General features: G+C 39.8%; 1 protein-coding gene across 1 annotated transcript in view; it reads right to left on the reverse strand.

Annotated features, from left to right (window-relative positions):
- LOC147335386 (basement membrane-specific heparan sulfate proteoglycan core protein-like) overlaps positions 1–23,099 on the reverse strand; it is a 62,054-nt gene that overhangs the window by 4,232 nt on the left and 34,723 nt on the right. The window contains exons 17-26 of the mRNA XM_086286058.1: positions 17,233–17,532; positions 16,587–16,847; positions 8,480–8,728; positions 8,109–8,228; positions 7,980–8,019; positions 7,809–7,876; positions 6,682–6,744; positions 6,526–6,585; positions 1,780–1,845; positions 626–688 (exon numbers count right to left, since the gene is read on the reverse strand). Of these exons, the coding sequence (XP_086142184.1) occupies positions 626–688; positions 1,780–1,845; positions 6,526–6,585; positions 6,682–6,744; positions 7,809–7,876; positions 7,980–8,019; positions 8,109–8,228; positions 8,480–8,728; positions 16,587–16,847; positions 17,233–17,532 (1,290 nt within the window). The remainder of the gene's footprint in view (positions 1–625; positions 689–1,779; positions 1,846–6,525; positions 6,586–6,681; positions 6,745–7,808; positions 7,877–7,979; positions 8,020–8,108; positions 8,229–8,479; positions 8,729–16,586; positions 16,848–17,232; positions 17,533–23,099) is intronic.

Below are 23,099 nucleotides of genomic sequence, written 5' to 3' on the forward strand. Positions count from 1 at the left end.
TTTATAGAAGAAAACCTGCCAGTGAGCAGGTTAGGTTTACAGAGACTGTCACCCCAGAAACCGACTAAGAGTTGAAGTTAACACTCTTTCTGGAACAGAAAACCCCAGTTTCACTTATTACAACTCAGAGCTGTTAGCTAACCCTGCTTCCTAGAACAGGACAGTACAGACACTAGATAATGCAGAAGATGGACTATAAGACAATCTATGGGTGCACCAACTCTTTGTGTAAGGTACAGATAGAAGAGAAACTACCAAACAAATCTCTTTGAGACTCAGAAGGAACTGATGCATACAGTTGGCCAAAAATTGAAAGGAAAAAAAAACCCTAAACAAAACAACAACACACATCCACAACACAAAAAGGATCAGGCAATTGACAAAGGCAAGCAAACATCAATATCACAGCTTTTGTTAGTGATTTAAACTGTGAGTACATACAAACAAAAAAGTAAAATAGATTCACAATTTTAGAGTTCACAATCATTAATTATGACAGTAAATTATTAATATAAACTAAAATGCATACACAAATAAGAAAAAAGACTTAATTTTTAATCAGAAATTATTATTTTTATAATAATTATCAAGTTCAACACTGGAGATTATAGCAGGCTTTACTTACCCTGGTTTTCCTTAGCTTTTGCTTTATTGTGACGGTTGATCTCGGCATATGTTGGAATGTCTTCTATAATAAGAAAGGAGATTTGAGAATATATTTCTATCAGTGGCTCACTGGCTTACTAAGAATTTTGATTCCCTTGTAGTTGGAGCACACCCTCTGGCCCCCTTTCTTAGAAAGGGGAACCACCAACAGTGAGTGTCCCAGTTCAGAGGCAATGCCCCTGATGTCCATGCAATGTTGCAAAGGAATGTCAACGAAGACAGCCCTACAACATCCAGATCCTCAAGGAACTCAAGGTGAATCTCATCCATCTCCTGCTACCAAGGACCTGTTTAACTACTGACTCCGCCTCCAGTGATGGGTGAGTAATCCCCCTCGCCCCAGACTCAGCACATGATGATTTAATCTTTTTTTTTTTCTTTTTTCTTTTGGGCCTTTAAATAAAGAGAATTGGGTGTACATGTTTTGTTTGGGATTTTCCCCAGTTTACACAAATGTGTACATATGGGGTCAAAAGTATACATACACTCTTACAAATAATTTGGTAAGAGGTCCTTCAGCAAGTTGCACCTTGATCAAGTGCTTTGGGTCACAATAAGCAAGCTTCTGGATTAATTTTTGAGATCAAGCTTTTGGGAAAGCCATTCCAAAGGTTTACTTTTAGCCTGCTTTATCGATTAAAAAAATAACTTTGATCTGTGGTTGTTATCATTGTCCTGTTGAAACACTCAGTTGTGCCCAAGTTTAAACCCTCTAGCTACTGAGTAAGGGTGAAGTTTAAGAATTTAGAGGTTGTCCTCCTTTCATTATTCTAACCACTTCCAGACCTTGGCAAGGTGGTGAGAAATTTGAATAACTTGTACTTACATACAGTTGTTTAGGACTGTCCCATTGGAAAGTTCATTCCCGAAGCTCAAAGTTCTGACATTAGCCCAATTGAAAATATGTTGACTTCACTTAACTGTGTCAAAAGAAATTAATAAAAGCTGAGAACTACCATGATACTCATGCCCTTGATGAGTGTATGTAAACTTTTGACCACAGCTATATGTGTATGTGTATATATACATGTATGTATGTTTATATGTATGTGATTAAATGTGAATGCACTTCTATAACTTATAGATTTTTATATAGACTTATATATTTATTACCGAGACTGCTTTCTAATCTGACTTCGGAGTAAAGTTCCTCATTAGATGCTGCAGGAGTTGATTTTTCTGTGAATGGAGAGAAGATCATTTAAAGCACTGATCTGCAGTGTTATGATTACCAATTATAATGTACTTGAAAGGAAGACAATTGATATCTCTACTAAGGAAAAGAAAGAAGGAGTATGATAGCATCAACTGATTTACAAATCTTGATGTAAACTGTGACTACAGACATAAAAATGCATAAAAAGATTTATATTTTCAAGAAAAGATAAGCATATTGAAAAATATTCAGTGGGACTGATGACAGATGTTGCCAGTTATTTCCTTTCTTTACTTTTTTGGGTGGTGTGTGACCTTAACATAAATCAGACTCATATTAAAAAAAAAAAAAAAGTCAGATTTTTTTCATCCAAAATGTGATACAGAGCTGTTGAATTAATAAACAGATTCAGAGGTGGACTAAAACTATTTTTAAGACACTGAAAAGAAAATCAGCTTTTTGTCACTGACACCGCAGCTAATGCATGCTTATTGATTTTATATATAAGATAAAACAATGTAACAAAAGATTTCTTTGTTGTAAAAATAATTCTCAGCAATAAATATTATACCATTGTGAATCCTGTTTATTTCTCCTTTAATGGTGTCACATTTGTAAGGAAAATGTATTTGTGAGTTGAGCAGCAGCAGAGCTGGGGTGGCGGTAGCTCAGGTGGTGGAGCGGGTCACCTACTCACCGGAAGGTTGGTGGTTTGATCCCAGGCTCCTTTAGTCTACATGCCAAATATCCTTGGGCAAGATATTAACCCCATTTTGCCCTCCGATGCATCCATCGGAGTGTGAATGCGAGTGAATGTTTGATAGAAACACTAAAAACCTTAGATAACGCGCTTGTATGATTGGGTTAGAATGCAGCTTAGAATGCACGAGTTGTATAAAGTGCTTTGAGTGCTCAGTGAGAGTAGAAAAGTGCTACATAAGAACCAGTCCATTTACCATTTAGTTGAGTATGTGGCCTGCGTCCATGAAAAAAATCCATGCCAAATGTTCTCTGCCAGTGTAATGGTAAATGGACTGACTCTTATATAGCGCTTTTCTACTCTCCAGGAGTAAGCACTCTTTACAACATGCCACATCACCCAATCACACCCATTCTCACAAGCACTTTCTCTAAACTCAGTGCTTCCTACATTCATTCACACATTCATACTCCGATGAATGCATCGGAGAGCAAAGGATAGGTACTAGTTGCACATTCTAATCTTGATATCTCTCTTCATTGAAATGACCGCCAATGATGAAAAGACTTGTTTTTCCATTGAGGGAGAGGTTGCTCCCAAACCGTCATACTAGCTCTACCCTGTCAGTCCAGCATATAGCATAGTGCTCTTAGTGTCTTCTCAACACTTTGACTCTATAATCCATAAGTAGAATCTTGACTCATTGCTGAACACAACTTTCCTCCATATGTTCAGGTTCTAGTGCACAAGTTGCTGACACCAGTATAAGTGGGCCTGATTGTGAAGAACAATTATGGCAGGGCCTCCTGGCAGCTCCATGAGACTGGAGATTTGGTCTGTGAAATTTATTTTGGGTACAATGAGCTATCAGTTATATCATTTTGCAAACCTTAACTGCAAATCTGTAGATGTTTCCTGAGTGCTGACAGGGTGAGGAAACGGTCTTCTTGTGGTGTGATCTTTTTGGGAAGACATCCTCCATTACAAGGATCTTCCTCTTCAATTTGGAGATGGTACCAGGGCCAAATCTGAATAACACTGGAACATTTTGTGGAACTCCAGCTTGAAGTTGACCTATTGCATGGGCAATATCAGTCAAATGTGACATGCTTGGTGCAGATACCAACTGACAGCTGTAGCAGTCTATCCTCACAGGCGCTACTAATCAGGCCCCACTCAGTCACCGGACTGCCAGCCCCTGTAGTAGTTTTTCATGGGCACAACCAGCATACTCAGCTTTATTGCTCAAATGCAATTTCCTTACAAATGTGGTACCATTTAAGGGACCATTTAACAGACTTAATTGCCAAGAAGCCTTTTACAACAAAAAATAATCAACCACATAAAAACGTCCTCTTTTTTTCTCATATATATATATATATATATATATATATATATATATATATATATATATATATACATATATATATATATATATATACTGAGGGGATTGAACTACCAGAAGGCAACATTGCAGACATAGAGGACAGTTACAAATACCTGGGGATCCCGCAGGCAAATGGGAACCATGAAGAGGCCGCTAGAAAGGCTGCAACCACCAACTACCTGCAGAGGGTCAGGCAAGTCCTGAGGAGTCAGCTGAATGGTAAGAACAAGATCCGGGCCATCAACACGTACGCCCTGCCCGTGATCAGGTACCCTGCTGGGGTAATAGGCTGGCCAAAGGAGGAGATAGAAGCCACTGACATAAAGACAAGAAAGCTCCTTACCATGCATGGAGGGTTTCACCCCAAGTCCAGCACCCTGAGGCTGTACGCTAAGCGGAAGGAAGGGGGCTGGGTGCTGAGTGTCAGCACCACAGTCCAGGATGAGACAACGAACATCCAAGAATACATTGGGAAGATGGCCCCAACTGACCGAGTGCTCAGTGAATACCTCAGGCAGCAGAAACCCAAGAAAGAGGAGGGAGACGAGGAACCATCATGGAAGGACAGGCCCCTGCACGGTATGTACCACCGGCAGATAGAGGAGGTGGCTGATATCCAGAAATCCTACCAGTGGCTGGACAAAGCTGGACTGAAAGACAGCACAGAGGCACTAATCATGGCAGCACAAGAACAAGCTCTGAGTACAAGATCCATAGAGGCTGGGGTCTATCACACCAGGCAAGACCCCAGGTGCAGGCTGTGTAAAGATGCCCCAGAGACAATCCAGCACATAACAGCAGGGTGCAAGATGCTAGCAGGCAAGGCATACATGGAACGCCATAACCAAGTGGCCGGCATAGTGTACAGGAACATCTGTGCCGAGTATAACCTGGAAGTCCCGAGGTCAAAATGGGAGATGCCCCCAAGGGTGGTGGAGAATGACCGAGCTAAGATCCTGTGGGACTTCCAGATACAGACGGACAAAATGGTGGTGGCTAACCAACCGGACATAGTGGTGGTAGAAAAAAAAGAAGAAGACGGCCGTAGTGATCGATGTAGCGGTTCCGAATGACAGCAATATCAGGAAGAAGGAACACGAGAAGCTGGAGAAATACCAAGGGCTCAGAGAAGAGCTCGAGAGGATGTGGAGGGTGAAGGTAACGGTGGTCCCCGTGGTAATCGGAGCACTAGGTGCGGTGACTCCCAAGCTAGGCGAGTGGCTCCAGCAGATCCCGGGAATAACATCGGAGATCTCTGTCCAGAAGAGCGCAGTCCTGGGAACAGCTAAGATACTGCGCAGGACCCTCAAGCTCCCAGGCCTCTGGTAGAGGACCCGAGCTTGAAGGATAAACCGCCCGCAGGGGCGTGCTGGGTGTTTTATATATATATATGCACCCCTAATAAATATATATATATATATATATATATATATATGTATATGTATGTATATATATATATATATATATATATATTTATTTATTAGGGGTGCAACGTCGTATGACCCTGAAGGTAAGCGCGTCATGGACTAAAGTAAAACAGTATGTCTGATGTGCCACGCAATGCTCAATTACATTGGTGGGAACTAGTGTGATAGCGCAGTTAGCTCGTTAACGTGTTGGCCGTCCAGCCCCACGCACGGGGCGATCCGCGGTAGCTCGTTAACGGAGATTTGCCGTGTTGTGGCATTAACGTCATTTCAGATTAACGCTGACAGCACTAGTGGGAACACAACGAATATGACTGCACATTTACGGCGACAGCATGCTAGTGCAAAGACAAGTGAAAGCAGACAAAAACAACAAGCACGCATGCTACAAACTTTACCCGAGTCATTTAGACAGCCGTTAGCACATGATTCTCCTCATGGGGACCGGATGTGTTTAATATGCTGCTGAGAATATAGCCCAGAAGAAGCGTATAGTATAGCTGTTATTTTGGAAAGAGCCATTTCTCTGTAATAAACTCTCTTTTCCAAAGATGAGTGATTCCTCAATCAGATATATATATATTTTTTTTTATTACTTTGTTGTTTCAGCAACATTAAATTTAAAAACTGTACTTTTGAGTTAAAATATATATTTATAATTTTAATAAATGACAAATTAAAAAGGCATGAACAATTTTTTTTCGTATCGAAAAAATATCGAACCGTGACACCAAAGTATCGAACCGAACTGAATTTTGTATATCGTTGCACCCCTAATATATATATATATATATATATATATATATATATATATATATATATATATATATATCATACAGTATGTATGAGTTCATGTACAACCTGCAAACAACCAGCAAAATAAAAAATCCAATAAATTTTATTCTAGGAATATGAATAGAGAGTGAAAACATAGGAAAAAGCTATTTATCTGTCATGCATATATCTAAGAAACAAATGGAAAGCAACTATAAATCACAAATTGGTTGAAAAATACTGTATATAAAGCAGGCAAATGTAATAATATCCAAAATATCCAAATGATCTTCGATGTGTGCAAGATTCAACTCTGGTAATATTTATTAATCCTATGAAAGTAGCCAAGCTTGGTAACTGCTAAGCTGACCTGAAACTGCATGCAATGCAAACAATGAGACTGTTATGACTTTACCTTCAACTCCCACCTTCACCTCTGAGTAAATAGTATGCTCCTGTGATTTATGACGCTTCCCTGTTTAGATAATCATATGAAAAACTTTAATAATTTGAACTTTCTCAATTATGAAAAATTATATATTCATGTTCAATGTTTTTTTTACATACTCACTCTTTTTTCCAACATGTTTAAGCTGAATTACAGAGTATGTAACATCGTGTATTTCACCTGCACCTGTAATGCAAATATATCACATGGAATTAGTTTCCTTAAATTAGAGAAACAAAAATAAAAATACTAACAACAAGAAGATAGCTTTATTTGTAACTACTTTATATATTAAATCATCTCCAGTTTTTTTCCCACATGGGTTACTGATTCATTGTTATGCCTTTTGGTCAAAAGTCAGTAGTTAGTGCATAGTCTGATTAAGTTACATAAGCAAGGTGATAAATAAGTTCAAAGTTAAGAAATATTATAAGTGATTCATGTTAAAAACAGTTAAAATGTCTGGGTTCGAAATTTGCTCAGAGTGAGTCATCGTTATCACAAGTGATCTTTGTGGAGCGAGGGAGCGCTCTGATCATTAACCTATCTTTGACGTATTTTCTCCGTTAATGCTGTGAAAAGTGCTTCGGCAGTATTAAAAGAGTGAACGAGTTCATGTACACGCTAAGAGTGCCCTACACGCTTGTACCTTGGAAAACGTTCGTCTTTGTGAGTATTAATGTGTTCAGAAACAACCTTTATATGTGTTTACCTGGAGTGAACTGCGATGCTAATGTAACGCACGTGTTAAGCTAGGCTAATCTTTAAGTTTGTCATTAAGATGTGTATTAGCTAGCAATTTATTTTCACTTTCTGTATATTTCAGTTACAAATAAGAAATAGCAAGGAGAAGCCTTGAGAGAGGATAAGGTTTTAAAGGATCTTCATGAAAAGCAAGAAAAGCAAGCCTTGTGTGGAAGATCTAGTCTATTTTGTTCGCTAGCTGTCTAGCTTCACATGATCACATGTCGTGAGGGCAGCATAGTCATAATGGTGTTATAGTATGTGTAATTAATATACAACAATAACCTTTGTAGATTCTTTCAATCAAGTAATAAAGGATACAATCAGGTATAAAAAAAAATCTGGTTTATTGTCATTTTACTTTAGTTCAACTGAAAAAAGTTTCATTCTCACAGCTTTTGATTTTTAAATATATATTTTAAATAACATTCTTTTGAAAACAGGTGACCAAAAACTGAAGCAAAGAATTAGAGTTAAGGGTAAATGAAACTTAAAGAAGAACTGACCATGGTCAAGACAGTTGTGTTTGTGAATTTCACTCTGGTTGACTACATGATTGGTGGTGGTCATTGGACTGTATGGCATAATAAAAACATAACAATTACATGCAAAAAGTCTGATGAACGCATGCATTGCAGGTTAATAAATATATTTACTACAATAAAAAAAATACCAACCTGATGAAGCCTGAATCTGTAAAAAAAGACAATTGTTTCGCTGTTAATGTAAATAAAATTCCCTGTTATAAATGTCGCAGTTATCTTTACATTTAAATTTTGAAGTTTGAATCAAGGAAAAGGTCTCACCCTTTTTTTTTCTAAAGTGATAAAACGAGAGCAGGACAATAATAAAGACAGAGATTCCACAAGCCAATCCAACAATCAACCACACAGGCAAAGAAGAGCTTTCAGGACATAACACACCTACTGCAAATTCAAAGAAATAATAACAACAATAGAAATAAAATAATAATAATTATTAGAAAAAACATTTAAAATGGTAAGATAATTGCAAAAGTAGAATCAAATGACTTCAAACTTCAAAACAGCCAACATTCTTTATGGAGAGCACATCACTTTATTCTTTATGATGACTGTACTTAATGATAATCATGCTAGTTCTCAAATATCAAAATGGTTTACAAAAAAACTCCATCAAATGTTTTGATCCTGCTCACCTTTAACTGACATCCAGCTCTGTGCTGACTCTCTTCCTGAGTACTGACACTTGTAGAAACCTTCATCAGACTTTGACACTGCAGAGATCTTCAGCTCCCCTCGGGGATCATTTTCAATAAGTTTGTCATTGTGATAGAAAAACACATTGGAAAGTATTTTTTGTGTTCTCAAACTGCAGCTCAGACTAACAGAAGCTCCCTCAGTCACAGGATGAACAGGACTCACCAGGATTGGACCATTACCATCATCTGTGAAACAATCACACACAATTGTTTCAGTCACATCAGCTGGTGCACACTTTTAGAAAAGAAAAGAAAAAAGAAAGAAGACATAATATAGGAAGAGATAAGAATAGATTGCACAAATGCTACAAATGGCTTTTAAAATCAATCTCTGATTTCCAATCCTGAATATTTAAAAACTATTTTCTGTTTTGTTGCTTACAAATAACCGCACAAACCAGTACAAATTAATTGGGTTCGATTATAATAGTAGTTTTTAATAGTTAAAATAGTTGCGAGTATGTTAACCCTTTGAGGTCCACACCAAGAAAAAAGCAATGGAAAAAAAAAATTCTCTTTGCATTTCTTATTGACTTGGGTGAGTAATAACCACAATCAATATTTTTTTTTCAATAGACCCTGTAGTTTTTAAAATATTGATCTCTACTAAATGGTTGAGATGTCACTTAATGGTTAACGTATGAAATGTCATGCAAATACAAGTACAGTAGATAATACAGTTGTAAAGAAAAATCAAATAAAGGGCCAAATTATAATTCAATTAATAACAAAAACTATCCAGGGCATTGGATACTAGGGCTGGGCCATATTATACTGTTCACGGTAATACCGGTATAATGTTAGGCAACGATAGGAAAATGAAATATCGCGATAGAATGAGTAAAACGCGCATGTGCAGTGCCTTTGTTTTCATACGCACATGGCCGATTGTTGAGTGAAACAGATGAACCAGAATTGGTTTGTAAAAATGGTGCAACTTCAGTGATGTGGAACGGGTTTGGTGTTTGTCCGTCAGATACACGACAAAGCACATTTTTTTGCAGAACATGCAAGCGGCCGTCATTATTGTCGTATTTGTCGGACTAAGATGCTCTTAAATCTGGGAGTAATCTGGGTCCTAAATTCCGTCTTTTCAGGTCAAACGAACACTGCAGCATCACTGAGAGTTAAAAACTGTCTAAATTCTTTCATCTTTAATAAAACGATCAGCATTGCTGCTTTACCAGGTGTAACTATGAAGTTTAACTTCCAGGCATCTATGAAAACAAAATTTATTACATTTAACAGAGTTAGAAGTTAGCAGGAAGCTAGCGGAAGTTAGCTCGCTAGTTTCGCTAGTTACCTAAGCATGATATTGCATGTTCTGACTGAGAGATTTCTGGAAAAATTCAAACGTACAGCTCTGCTATCACGTCCAACATAAATGAAGACAGGAAACTAAACAGCAGTGACGTTTGTAGGGTTACTGAAGTTGGGCTAGCTGGTATATAATGATGTGCTACCTGATCGCTAGCGACACAGCTATGTTAGCATAACATAAACAGTGAAGCTGGAGGACAAACACTAACACTTTTCCACTTATAAAAGTTAACGTTAAAGTTCCTGATAGTTAGAGACAAATGCAATCGCATGGCAGGATGCTGTAAACGGACCAATTTTCAGTCAGGAGAACAACTGAGATAATCCATCCACAATACAAGGTTAGTCATTAATATACTGCAACAACATGGGAATAGAGCAGAATTCATTCATTAATAAATCAATGGTACAGAAGTGGAGGAAGCAAGAAGAATGAGTTTAATAAAGTTTGATTTATCTGACTGCTTTGTTTCGCTTAATGTGCCTTATAATCCCGTGCACCTTATGGTCCGAAAAATACGTACTGCACACTGCAGTTTAATGTTGCAAAGCACCTCTTTTTAACTTCAGTGGATATTATACATGGTTATGCTCAGGATATGTCAGCCCATTTCTACTGGAAATGCCTTTTGGTTAAACTTTCAGCAAGGAATTTGCATTTGCACTGTTACATTTTTATAAAGCTTTAATGTACATAAAAACCAGCTTCTTGTTTAAGTGAAAATAAATGGAAGGTTGTCTTTTTGCGCTAGTAATGTTGTGGAGTTGTATTTTGTCTCGCATCAATTGTATCGTCGGTTATATCGTTATCGCAAATTTTCAAATATATATCGTGATAAATATTTTTGGCCATATCGCCCTGCTCTAATGCAAACTGCATTTCGTTGCCCTGTACCTGTGCATGTGCAATGACAATAAAGTTGAATTCTATTCTAATTCTATTAATAAGTACTATATGGACGCTAAACAATTATATGGCTAAAAATCACATGGTCTTGTGGCATGACACTCATGATACCATCCACCTTCAACCACAGTGTGTTTGAGGTCATGGTTTCATATGAAGCCAACAGGGCTGGCAGCTCTGGAAAACCTCCTGTGTTGTACCAGTGCCAAAGACTTCACGCCCCAAGGACCTCAACAGCTACAGGCCGGTGGCTCTGACATCCCACCTGATGAAGACCCTGGAGCGGTTGGTCCTGGCTCAGCTTCGGCGCCTAATAAGCTCATCACTGGACCCACTTCAGTTTGCCTACCAGCCTGGCATTGGAGCGGATGATGCCGTCATTCACCTCCTACATCGTTCCCTCGCTCACCTGGAGACCGCTGGAAGCACTGTGAGAATCATGTTCTTTGATTTCTCCAGTGCCTTCAACACCATTCTTCCCTCGGTTCTAAAGGACAAGCTGGTGAACTCTGGAGTGGACCATCACCTCACTACCTGGATCCTGGACTACCTCACCGACCGACCACAGTATGTGAGGACTCAGGGCTGTGTGTCGGACAGGGTCGTCTGCAGTACGGGGGCCCCACAGGGAACGGTTCTGGCTCCGTTCCTCTTCACCATCTACACTGCAGACTTCTCCCACAATTCCACCCAGTGCTTCCTGCAGAAGTTCTCTGATGACTCTGCAATAGTCGGCCTCATCACTGATGGGGACGACAAGGAGTACAGAGGTCTGACCCAAGACTTTGTGGACTGGTGCCAGCTGAACTACCTCCAGATCAACGCCAGTAAAACCAAGGAACTGGTGGTAGACTTCCGCAGGCACAAGCATTCTCCACTGCAACCACTGAACATCCAAGGTATGGACATTGAGGCTGTGGACAGCTACAGGTACCTTGGTGTTCATCTGAACAATAGACTGGACTGGACTCATAACTCAGACGCCCTCTACAGGAAAGGGCAGAGCAGGCTGTACCTGCTGCGGAGACTCAGGTCGTTTGGAGTGGAGGGCCCACTCCTGAAGACCTTCTATGACTCTGTTGTGGCTTCTGCTATCTTTTATGGTGTGGTCTGCTGGGGCGGCAGCATCTCTGCTGGGGACAGGAAGAGACTGAACAGGCTGATCCGAAGGGCCAGCTCTGTTCTAGGATGCCCTCTGGACCCAGTGGAGGTGGTGAGTGACAGGAGAACGGCGGCTAAGCTGTCATCCCTGTTGGACAACATCTCCCACCCCATGCAGCAGACTGTGACAGCACTGAGCAGCTCCTTCAGTGGGAGACTGCGGCACCCACGGTGTGGGACGGAGAGATTTCGCAGGTCTTTCCTCCCCACTGCTGTCAGACTCCATAATAAAGACTTTAACTGATCAAGCACACACATCCATACATATGCAATAATACTAAGTGCAATAATCCTTTCTGTCATCGTTGTATTTTTACTCAGTTGTATATAGTATTTATATTTGTATTCTATTTTTATCTTATTGTATATTTATTTTATTTTATTCTACTGTATATAGTATTTTATTTTATTCTATTCTGTACAGTTGTGTACTGTATTTATTCTTATTGTATTCTAATTGCCTCATAACTTTTGCACTGTCCACTTCCTGCTGTGACAAAACAAATTTCCCACGTGTGGGACTAATAAAGGTTATCTTATCTTATCTTATCTTATCTTATCTCCACCAGTATATTGCCAACAAACCAGATGAGTGGGGCTTTAAATGGTTTTGCCAAGCAAGTTCATCTGGCATCATCCATGACTTGCTGCTGTATCAAGGGGGATCTACATTCTTCAATGCTCCCCTCAGTGACAAGGAACAGAAGCTACCTCTAAGGGGCCAAAGTTGTAAAAAACACTAAGCAAACCCATAAAAGAACCTCAGCTCTTCACAAGTTTCAGCTTGGTCCAGAACTTGCACACCTCCTTCGGTGTCAGGTGCATTGGTACTCTATGACCAAACTGCACCGGTGGAGCTCCCCTGATGGCAGACAAAGACCTGATGAAGAAGGGCCATGGAGCCTGTTATTACAGGTCTGGTGAAGGTCTGATTCCAGTAAAATGGTCTGACAGCAAATGTGTCAACCTTCTAAAGAATGCCTGTGGGTTCAAGCCTCTTATATCGGTCAAACGGTGGAGCAAAGAGTCCAATGCAAAGATCACCATTCCATGCCCATCACTCATCCCTGTATATAATTAGCATATGGGAGGAATTAAGCTTTCTGATATGCTATTACACCTGTATAAGACAAGTTAAACATACATCCCTGACTTGAATACCTGATCTACAAGAGGGACTGTGCCCTACTAGAGCTGGGCGATATAAGATTTTTTCATATCACGATATGTTTTTTTCATTTCAGGCGATAACGATATCTATCACGATATAAGCCAAATAACTATATTTGTAAGATTTAAATGTGCCGTTGCTCACAAGTAAAATGTGAAATAATCAGCAGCTTGTTTTTATTTAAATATTTATTTCCCATAATAAGTTCAACAGGGTAGATGTACTTAAGGAACATGAGACTTTTTCAGATAAATAAAGGCAAATATTGCAAACTACACAAAAGGCAGCCGCTAAAGCGTTTAAGTTTCAAAATAGAACAAACGAAACAGACTACTAAATTGTCAATTCCACTTAGAAACAAAATATTAATTCTAAAAATAAATCTTTGTTTTACAGAAGAACAGACAAAACTGACTAACTTTTGTCAATATCAAATAAACTGAGAACTAAAAGGAAATTCTCAATCTCTCCTTGTTGTATAGCTTAGCTTTTCAAACAGTTTTAACAGTTACTTTAGTCTGACAAAAGCCGAATGACGAATTAGCGCTTCCAGTCAGAGACTGAGGCTACGTCCACACGTACACGGGTATTTTTGACACGTGACGTGACGCTGCGGCTGTGATTGGTTCGGCTCTGCGCTACTTAATTTGGATTGGCTGTTCTCTTTTTTATTTTTTATTTTTTTTAAGAGGACAAGAGCGGCGAGGTCTATCGCGATAGTTTAATTTTTCTATCGAGAAAAAGTTATATTGCGATACATATCGTTATCGTTCTATCGCCCAGCTCTAGTTTGCATCCATCCAGAAGTGCTTAGTGATATAGATATATTACAATATATATTAGCAATAATATAGATATGTAAGTATATTACAGAAATGGGTCTATTATGTTATAATGTACACGGTATGAAGTATGTTGTGAATATTCTATAACTATAAGTATGTACAGGCTGTAGTGAGTACAAGCTATGGACAGGATATGGACAGGATATAAATATGAAAAACTATACAGAATATGAAATAAATAACTTTACAGGAATCTGAGATCTACAGCTATACAGAAATGGGAACTATGCAAGTTGTAAACAGTTGTAGGGTTAAAAATTATCGTATGTACAGAATGAAATTATAATTTTGACTTCTCAGAAAAATTTATTTACCAGCTACTGTACTTTGGTTAAAAGGTAATTAGTTGTGATATTTGTGATTTCCACATGTTACTCTTGATTTTTACAGTATTTACTAATGTTAACTCAGAAAGTTACAAAAATTACTTACTGAGGAAATTATTTCAGCATATTCTTGCTGTGCTAACACTTAATGGGATTTATCAACAGCAATGGATAAACAAAATGGGAATAGTGGTCTGATATTATGACAAATAATGAATTATAATAACATTAAGTTTTGTTAGCATTAGCACCATAAAGTGACAAATCAGCCGTTTGGTTGGGCAATCATGTTTAAATGATTAAACATTTAATTTCACATTTTTAATGCTTTCAAGTGACATACATCTGTTTAGTAAGTCCTCTAACACTATCATATATCAAAAAATTATATCTTCCTACCTTAGTTTCATCAAAAACACTCAAAATATGTTGGATGATTTTTTGTTTCTGACTTCCTGGTTGGGAGAGTGATAAGAAGAGCCAACCGTTTACATTCACAGTGCCTTCTGGTGGATTTTTTGGCATTACAGATGTAAACCAATTGGTAGAAAAGATTCAATAAGTTAGGTCAATTTCAGTGAAAGCCTCAGTTAGATATAGGGCCTGAAAATGTGCTCTACCAGTTGGTTGAGCAAAACTCTAAAGGTCAAGAGAGCTTTTGTAAATACTTTGTTAATTGTAAGCCATGGTTAAAGATATTTTAAATCATAACCCTAGATGTACCAAGTGATGCACTGTCATTTACGCCAGAATTTAAAGCTAAACACACATGTAAGAGCTATATTAAAATAGATATTGTTGCTGTTTTATGATCATAATCGCTGATTAAATAGAAGCTATAGAATAATAGAATAAATAGAAGCTAAAAAGGAAGTCACAATACATACAAAAAGGAGAAAATTGTGTGGGAAATGCTGCACTAAAATGGCGTTATATTAATCTACAGATTTACTAACGTGTTAGAGTAGTATTTTGAGAATTTTGATTTTATATGCATTATGGCCATTGAATACTGGTATTTCTAGATTTTAAGGAAGTAACATTTCTGTTTTACACAGACAAAGATTTTGATACTCCGGGCTGACAGACTGCTTTTTCCTCCAGGAGCACCCACCCCCACCCGGTGGAGCTTGAGTTGTCTTCAGCTTGTCCTGACCGCCCATGCCAGTCTTGTCCCCCACCGGGAAAGCAGTCAGTTTTGTCAGTTCTCAGGCGAAGAATAAAGTTGGAGTGAGAAGTGAGGTCTCTTATGTCATGTTTGTTTACCTCCACATTACTATAAAATAATTTTTACAGCAGTTTTTAGGATCTTTAGGTCTTTAGGATCACGAATGTCAATTTAAAAAAAAAAAATACAAAATATGACATTAGAGAAAACATGAATGGGTCAATGTTGTTGCCAATCATTCAGCCAACTTAGGACCTAATGAAAATAATAACCAAAGACTTCTTGAAATGTAGTTTATAGAATATGTCTATGAAGGTTCTCAGTCATCCAGGTCATCGTAGTCTAAGGAGCTTGGAAAGAAAAGCGTCTGGACTTGTTTAAGTTGCTTGAAGACATGGGATGGTGGGACTCTCCACCATTTGACCCTAGAACTGTAGAAGCTTCTCGGATGAGAGGTGAAACCTCTTCAATCAACTTAGAGAAGTCTAGATGCTATTCTTTCCAAGCTCCTTAGTTTATAGAAATTATTTTGTTTTTGTTTGTTTTTTTGTTTTTTGATCAAAAAAAAACAGTGGACCTAAATATACATACTTAAACAAACAGACCTTAAATAAAAAGAATTACAATTACTTTTTTTAAATGTATATTTTAAGCTAAAGTAATTTTAAAAGACTGAGTCATTTAAAGTGGAAAAAAAATATAATAGCAGTTTTTGGGAAGGTCACATTTTTTTGTTTATAGGGTAAAAAGAGTCAGATTTTTTAAGGAAACATGTCTTTGCTTACAAAGAATGCTGTGAAACATATATTATGTAACCTTATTATTAAGTAAGACTAAACCATTTAAATTCGGGTTTTTATATGACATGCTAAAGGGCTGTAAAGTTGTGTAAAAATGGTGAATGAAATATTGTATGTTAAAAGAAAAAAAAATCTTTGAAATGTAAAATCTGGCACTGGCTAAAATTTGGATGTAATTTGTTTCAATCAATAAAGTTACTTTGTAGATATACCTAAAACTGCCATTGTGTCGCACAGAATTCTGTAACATTCAGAGGGAAAATTGGATAAATATTCACAATATGTGTCTTCTAAATGGTTGAAATGGAAAAAAAAAGCAGTTAAGGAAATGTGTGTAAAAACATACCATGAACAGTGATGTTGACTGCACTGCTGAACTCTCCTGATCCAGACTCACACCAGTACACTGCAATATCTGACTTTGATGTGTTGATGTTACATGTGGATCCAGTCATTCTCCTACAGTCAGAGTACAGTCGGCCGTCCTCAGAGAACTTTCTCACTCTCCACTCAGCGAACTTTCCCTCACAGGTCAGTGAGACAGAGTCAGAGGTGAAGTGTTGCACTCTGTCAGGACTCACTGTGAGAGACGCTGCTGAATGAACATCTGGAAACAACATGCAGTGAAGAGACAAAGCTCACAGATGTTAGGATTCAAAATATCGTGATGAAAATGTACCCTATTTATCCAAATCCTATGTGCGAAATAATGACTATAAAAAATAAAATGAATTTAAATATCCAAAATAAAAATACTCATTGCAAAGAACAAAAAACGTTTAAAAAAATAGTTGTTTCCATATTATCACATTATACAAGTGCAAAAATAATGAAAAGAAACAAAGAAATTCAGTTTGATCATAAATAAAAATGGAAATATTCAATATACACAGACATTAAATTGTCGTTATTGAATTTTAATGAGCTGATTTTTGGTGAAAAGAGTTGACATAAAATTGGTTTATTGTGATGATAAACAGAATCAAACTGACCTGCAGACCAGACAAATTTTGGTTGACTGTGATCAGTGTGATACTCTGGGTCTCCTCTTCCAGCTCTGCACGCATACCCTGCTGTGTGTGTCTGTCCATGAATGATGTAGGAGTTGTTTGCAGTCCTATTGCCATCAGGTAGCAGCTCATAACTGGAGGATTTCTCTGATAGATCAGGAACAGCTTTATACCAGTAGATGTGCCATCCTGCAGATGGATGTTCAACCTCACAGTTCAGAGTTACTGAGGCTCCAGGACTCAGCCATGATGGAGACACAGTGAGGACAGGACGGGCTTTATCTGTTGAAAAACAATTTTCTCAGCAAACATGTCTAGTAGCATTTCTTAAGACTGAATTAAACTTTTCACCATATATATATGTGTATATATATATATATATATATATATATATATATACATATATAGGTCTGCGCTGATCTACAATACGGCAGCAGTGATCAGTGAGATGCTTGGCTACAAGTTGAACAGCCACAAGGGGCAGTACCCTTCATGGAGAAGGAGGCTAGAGGGCAAGATCAAAGTAGCACGGAGGGAGGTTAGCCAACTAACGGAGTTGCAGAAAGGTGCGGCAAAGAAGATGCATAAGAAATACAGCAAGCTGTCCATACCTGAGGCCTTGGAAACAAAGACTCACAGCCTTGGCCAGCCGCTTGAGGAGGTACACCAGAGAGATAGAAGGCAGGAGAATAAACCAGCTGTTCTCCACAGAACCAGCAAAGGTGTACTCTCAGTGGCAAGGGAACAATAATAATAATAAGAGAACAGCACCACCAAGGCTGGAGACGGAGCAATACTGGAAGAGCATATGGGAGAAGGACGCAACCCATAACGGCAATGCTCAGTGGCTAGTGGATCTGAGGGCAGACCATAGCGACCTCCCTGAACAGGGTCCAGTAACCATCACAGTGGCAGATATCCAAGAAAGGGTCTCCAGTATGAAGAGTTGGACAGCACCAGGGCCCGACATGGTTCACGCCTACTGGCTAAAGAAGCTGACTGCACTCCACGAGCGTCTGGCAGCACAAATGAACCAGCTGCTAGTTAACGAGAGACACCCGGAATGGCTAACTGAAGGTCGGACGGTCCTGATCCCCAAGGACCCCAAGAAGGGACCGGTCCCCTCCAACTACCGACCAATAACCTGCCTCAGTACTACATGAAAGCTCCTGTCAGGCATCATATCGGCTAAGATGAACAGGCACATGGGTCAATACATGAGCGGGACACAGAAAGAAATTGGCAAGAATACCAGAGGCGCAAAACACCAGCTACTGGTAGACAGAACAGTCAGCCGAGACTGCAAGACCAGACTGACCAACCTGTGCACTGCCTGGATTGATTACAAGAAGGCCTATGACTCAATGCCCCACAGCTGGATACTGGAATGCCTAGAATTGTACAAGATCAATGGGACCCTAAGAGCCTTCATCAGGAACTCAATGGGGATGTGGCGCACAACACTAGAGGCCAACTCCAAGCCCATAGCACAAGTCACCATCAAGTGTGGGATCTACCAAGGAGATGCTCTGTCCCCACTGCTGTTCTGCATAGGCCTGAACCCCCTCAGTGGGATCATTAACAAGACTGGCTACGGATACCGACTACGGAACGGAGCAGTTGTCAGCCACCTCCTGTACATGGATGACATCAAGCTGTATGCCAAGAGTGAACGAGACATCGATTCACTGATCCACACTACCAGGCTATACAGCAATGACATTGGAATGTCGTTCGGACTGGAGAAGTGTAGTCGGATGGTAGGGCTGGGCGATATATCGAGTTTTTTAAAAATATCGATATATTTTCATACGAGATATAAGATGTGACAATATCGTTTATATCGATATAGTCTATGTTACGTTGTGGAGCCGCAGGTTTGCCTCTCTTTCGTCCACTTTTGTCTCTCCTTCACTGAACACAACTCCCCCTCCCCCATAGCTTCACCTGCAGGCAATGACAAGATGAAAGCGGAAAATCTCCGTTAGCGAGTTACCGCGGATCGCCCCGTGCGTGGGGCTGGACGGCGTCAACGTGTTAGCGAGCTAACGAGCTAACCGTGCTAACGGCCTAAAATCCTTTCATTTTCTCAAAACTCGACAGTGCGCCTTATGTATGAATTCTGGTTGTGCTTACTGACCGCGAACCGATTTTATGTGGTACACAGCACTCAGCAATCTGTCAAAAAATGTTCTAATATGACTTTGCTAAGCTACGGAGCTGCACCGCTTGATGGATTGTCGGAGGATTACGGCTACCGGGGAGGAGCCTCGCAGAGTGATACGTACTGTGCTTCAACGTAATATTACCGTACTGTGTGTTTATAAGGACCACAAATGGCACCTGTTCAGAGACGTGGTGCAGCTGTGAAATCTGTCTCTTTGTTATTATGCTCAGCGTCTATTAGTTTACATTTTGACTGCACAATTGTGAGCTTTTTGTTATGCACAAAAACAACATTGTTTTCTTTTATTTATGGACCATGATTATTTAATAAATGCTGATAATTTATTTTTGAGTAATTTCTTCATGTACATCTACGCTGTATGTAAAGAAAAGTGCCCGTGTGACATCTGGGACACAGTGTGACTAAGAACTCTCTTTTTGTTCTTAACTTATGGCTTTTAAAAAAAAAATCGAGATATATATCTTATATCGCCATGCAGCTAAAAAATATCGAGATATGAATTTTGGGTCATATCGCCCAGCCCTATCGGATGGTAACAAAGAGAGGGAAGGTAGTCAGAACTGAGGGGATTGAACTACCAGAAGGCAACATTGCAGACATAGAGGCGAATGGGAACAATGAAGAGGCCGCTAGAAAAGCTGCAACCACCAAGTACCTGCAGAGGGTCAGGCAAGTCCTGAGGAGTCAGCTGAATGGTAAGAACAAGATCCGGGCCATCAACACGTACGCCCTGCCCGTGATCAGGTACCCTGCTGGGGTAATAGGCTGGCCAAAGGAGGAGATAGAAGCCACTGACATAAAGACAAGAAAGCTCCTTACCATGTATGGAGAGTTTCACCCCAAGTCCAGCACCCTGAGGCTGTACGCTAAGCGGAAGGAAGGGGGCCGGGGACTGGTGAGTGTCAGCACCACAGTCCAGGATGAGACAACGAACATCCAAGAATACATTGGGAAGATGGCCCCAACTGACCGAGTGCTCAGTGAATACCTCAGGCAGCAGAAACCCAAGAAAGAGGAGGGAGACGTATGTATGCAAACACGCGTTGCAACTTCTTATCTTGTTCCCGTTTTTTATTTTGACAGCGAATGCGCACCTGCAGACCACTTATGTGCAGCCCTGGTTATTTCGCTTGTCATATTGCAGCCACAGAAATTCTTTTGTCCATGAAACCATAAAGCTGCACTTTCTTTTTGCCTTATTGTCTGATTTGTCATAACTTTTCCGTTTTGTGGTAAGCTTTTCTTTGGCTGTCACTTCTTCACCCTGACCTGTCTTATTTGGCTCAGCAGAACTAAAATATTGTGGTGAGCTCAGACAAGGAGGAGACGGAGGTATCGTTTGGTCTTGCTTCCCGTGAGCTAGCCAGGGAGCACAGCCGTTTATTGACATCTGCAGAAGAACACTGCCGCTAGCTAACTGCTCAGCGCGGCAACAGCACAGCAACAACAACAACACACAGGGCGCCCTCTGACCCCGGAAGGACACACCGTCGCAGCGAGAGGGCGTCACCCGTCACTATGGCAACATAAACAAAACATAACTGTACAAACAGAACCCCGAACAGCCCTGACCCGCTACAATATATATCCTGCTGCTTTTACACACGCACTCACATAACGCTCAGCGATTCTCTGCGCGATCAACCTCTCACATGTTTAAGCTTGCTGCGGGAGATTTCACTTGTCATGTTTGCATAGTAAGCTAACGATTGATAAGACGATGTCAGAGGAATTGGTGCGCAAATTATCATCACTCACCAATCAGTGCTGTCGCTCTCTATACACAGTTCGCGCGATTGCAAAGTGAAAGCAAAAAACAAGCGCAAATTCAAATGCGATTTCAATATGTCACATATTGACAGTGGCTCACCGATGCCAATGACATAATTACCCAGCTACATTTCCGAAAGAATGCAAAAGCATTGACATATATTTTTCCTTCCTACGATAGGCCGACGGGCAGGGCAGAGATAGATTTTGGTAGCCCGACTGGAAAAATCGCTAGCCCCGGGACGTCGGGCTAGTGATTTTGCGAGCCCTGTATCTGATTGAGGAATCACTCATCTTTGGAAAAGAGAGTTTATTACAGAGAAATGGCTCTTTCCAAAATAAAAGCTATACTATACGCTTCTTCTGGGCTATATTCTCAGCAGCATATTAAACATATCAGGTCCTCATGAGGAGAATCATGTGCTAACGGCTGTCTAAATGACTCAGGTAAAGTTTGTAGCATGCGTGCTTGTTGTTTTTGTCTGCTTCCACTTCTCTTTGCACTAGGATGATGTCGGTGTAAATGTGCAGTCATATTTGTTGTGTTCCCACTAGTGCTGTCAGCGTAAATCTCGTTGAAATGACGTTAACGCCACAACACGGCAAATCTCCGTTAACGAGCTACCGCGGATCGCCCGTGCATGGGGCTGGACCACATGTCTTTTAGATCCAATCCCTTCTTCACTCTTTAAAACACTTTTGATTTTTTGAGGCTGAGCTTTTATACATGATGAATTGCTCTCTTCAGTTGGGTGTCTTCCCTGCTGCCTTTAAAACGGCGGTGGTGAGGCCCCTTCTGAAGAAGAGCAATTTGGATTGTAATGATTTTAATAACTACAGACCTGTATCCAACTTACCATTTTTAAGTAAAATCTTAGAAAAACTTGTTTTTACTCAGATTAATGACTTTTTGAATGATAGACAGATCCTGGAGATATTCCCGTCTGGATTTAGGGTGAACCACAGCACAGAGACTGCTCTCCTAAAGGTTCTAAATGATCTTAGATGTAACTGGGACTCCCAAATGCTCTCAGTCCTGGTGCTACTGGATCTAAGCGCAGCCTTTGATACAGTAGACCACGCTATTCTTTTAAACAGACTTAAACACATGGTGGGCCTCTCTGGTGCTGTACACAACTGGTTCACTTCCTATCTCTCTGACAGAACTTTTATGGTGAGTATGGATACATGCTCCTCTAAGATCCATAAAATGACATGTGGTGTGCCTCAAGGGTCGGTTCTAGGCCCTGTACTTTTTAATTTGTATATACTCCCTCTCGGCGGTGTCATCAGGAGGCATGGAGTGAACTTTCACAGTTACGCTGATGACACGCAGCTGTACATCTCTGTGTCTCCTGATGACACCAGACCAATGGATGCCCTTTTTAACTGTATTTTAGATATAAGATCTTGGATGTCAGAAAACTTTTTACAGCTTAACCAGGACAAAACTGAAGTTTTAATCATCGGTCCTGAGGCTCAGAGAGAGAAACTCTTGTCTAAATTAGAGGCATTTTCACTATGTCCTTCGCTACAAGTGAAAAACCTGGGTGTTATTTTTGACTCTGAGCTTGGTTTTATCCCACATATTAAACATGTAACCAAAATTGGATTTTATCATCTAAAAAATATAGCCAGAGTCCGCCCTATTCTCTCTCAGGCCAACACAGAGATGTTGATGCATGCTTTTATTACCAGTCGCATTGATTACTGTAATGCCCTGCTCTCTGGTCTTCCTAAGAAGAATATTTCAACTTTACAACTTTTGCAAAACTCGGCAGCTCGTGTGCTGACGAAGACCAGAGGGCGGGCCCACATTACACCGGTTTTAGAATCGCTGCATTGGCTCCCCGTGTGTTTCAGGATCGATTTTAAAGTTCTTTTATTGGTT

Source organism: Aulonocara sp. 'chitande type north' Nkhata Bay, linkage group LG3, assembly GCF_057382095.1.
Source record: "Aulonocara sp. 'chitande type north' Nkhata Bay isolate Kocher_YH1m ecotype deep benthic linkage group LG3, A_spYH_male_GT1.1, whole genome shotgun sequence".
Taxonomy (NCBI): domain Eukaryota; kingdom Metazoa; phylum Chordata; class Actinopteri; order Cichliformes; family Cichlidae; genus Aulonocara; species Aulonocara sp. 'chitande type north' Nkhata Bay.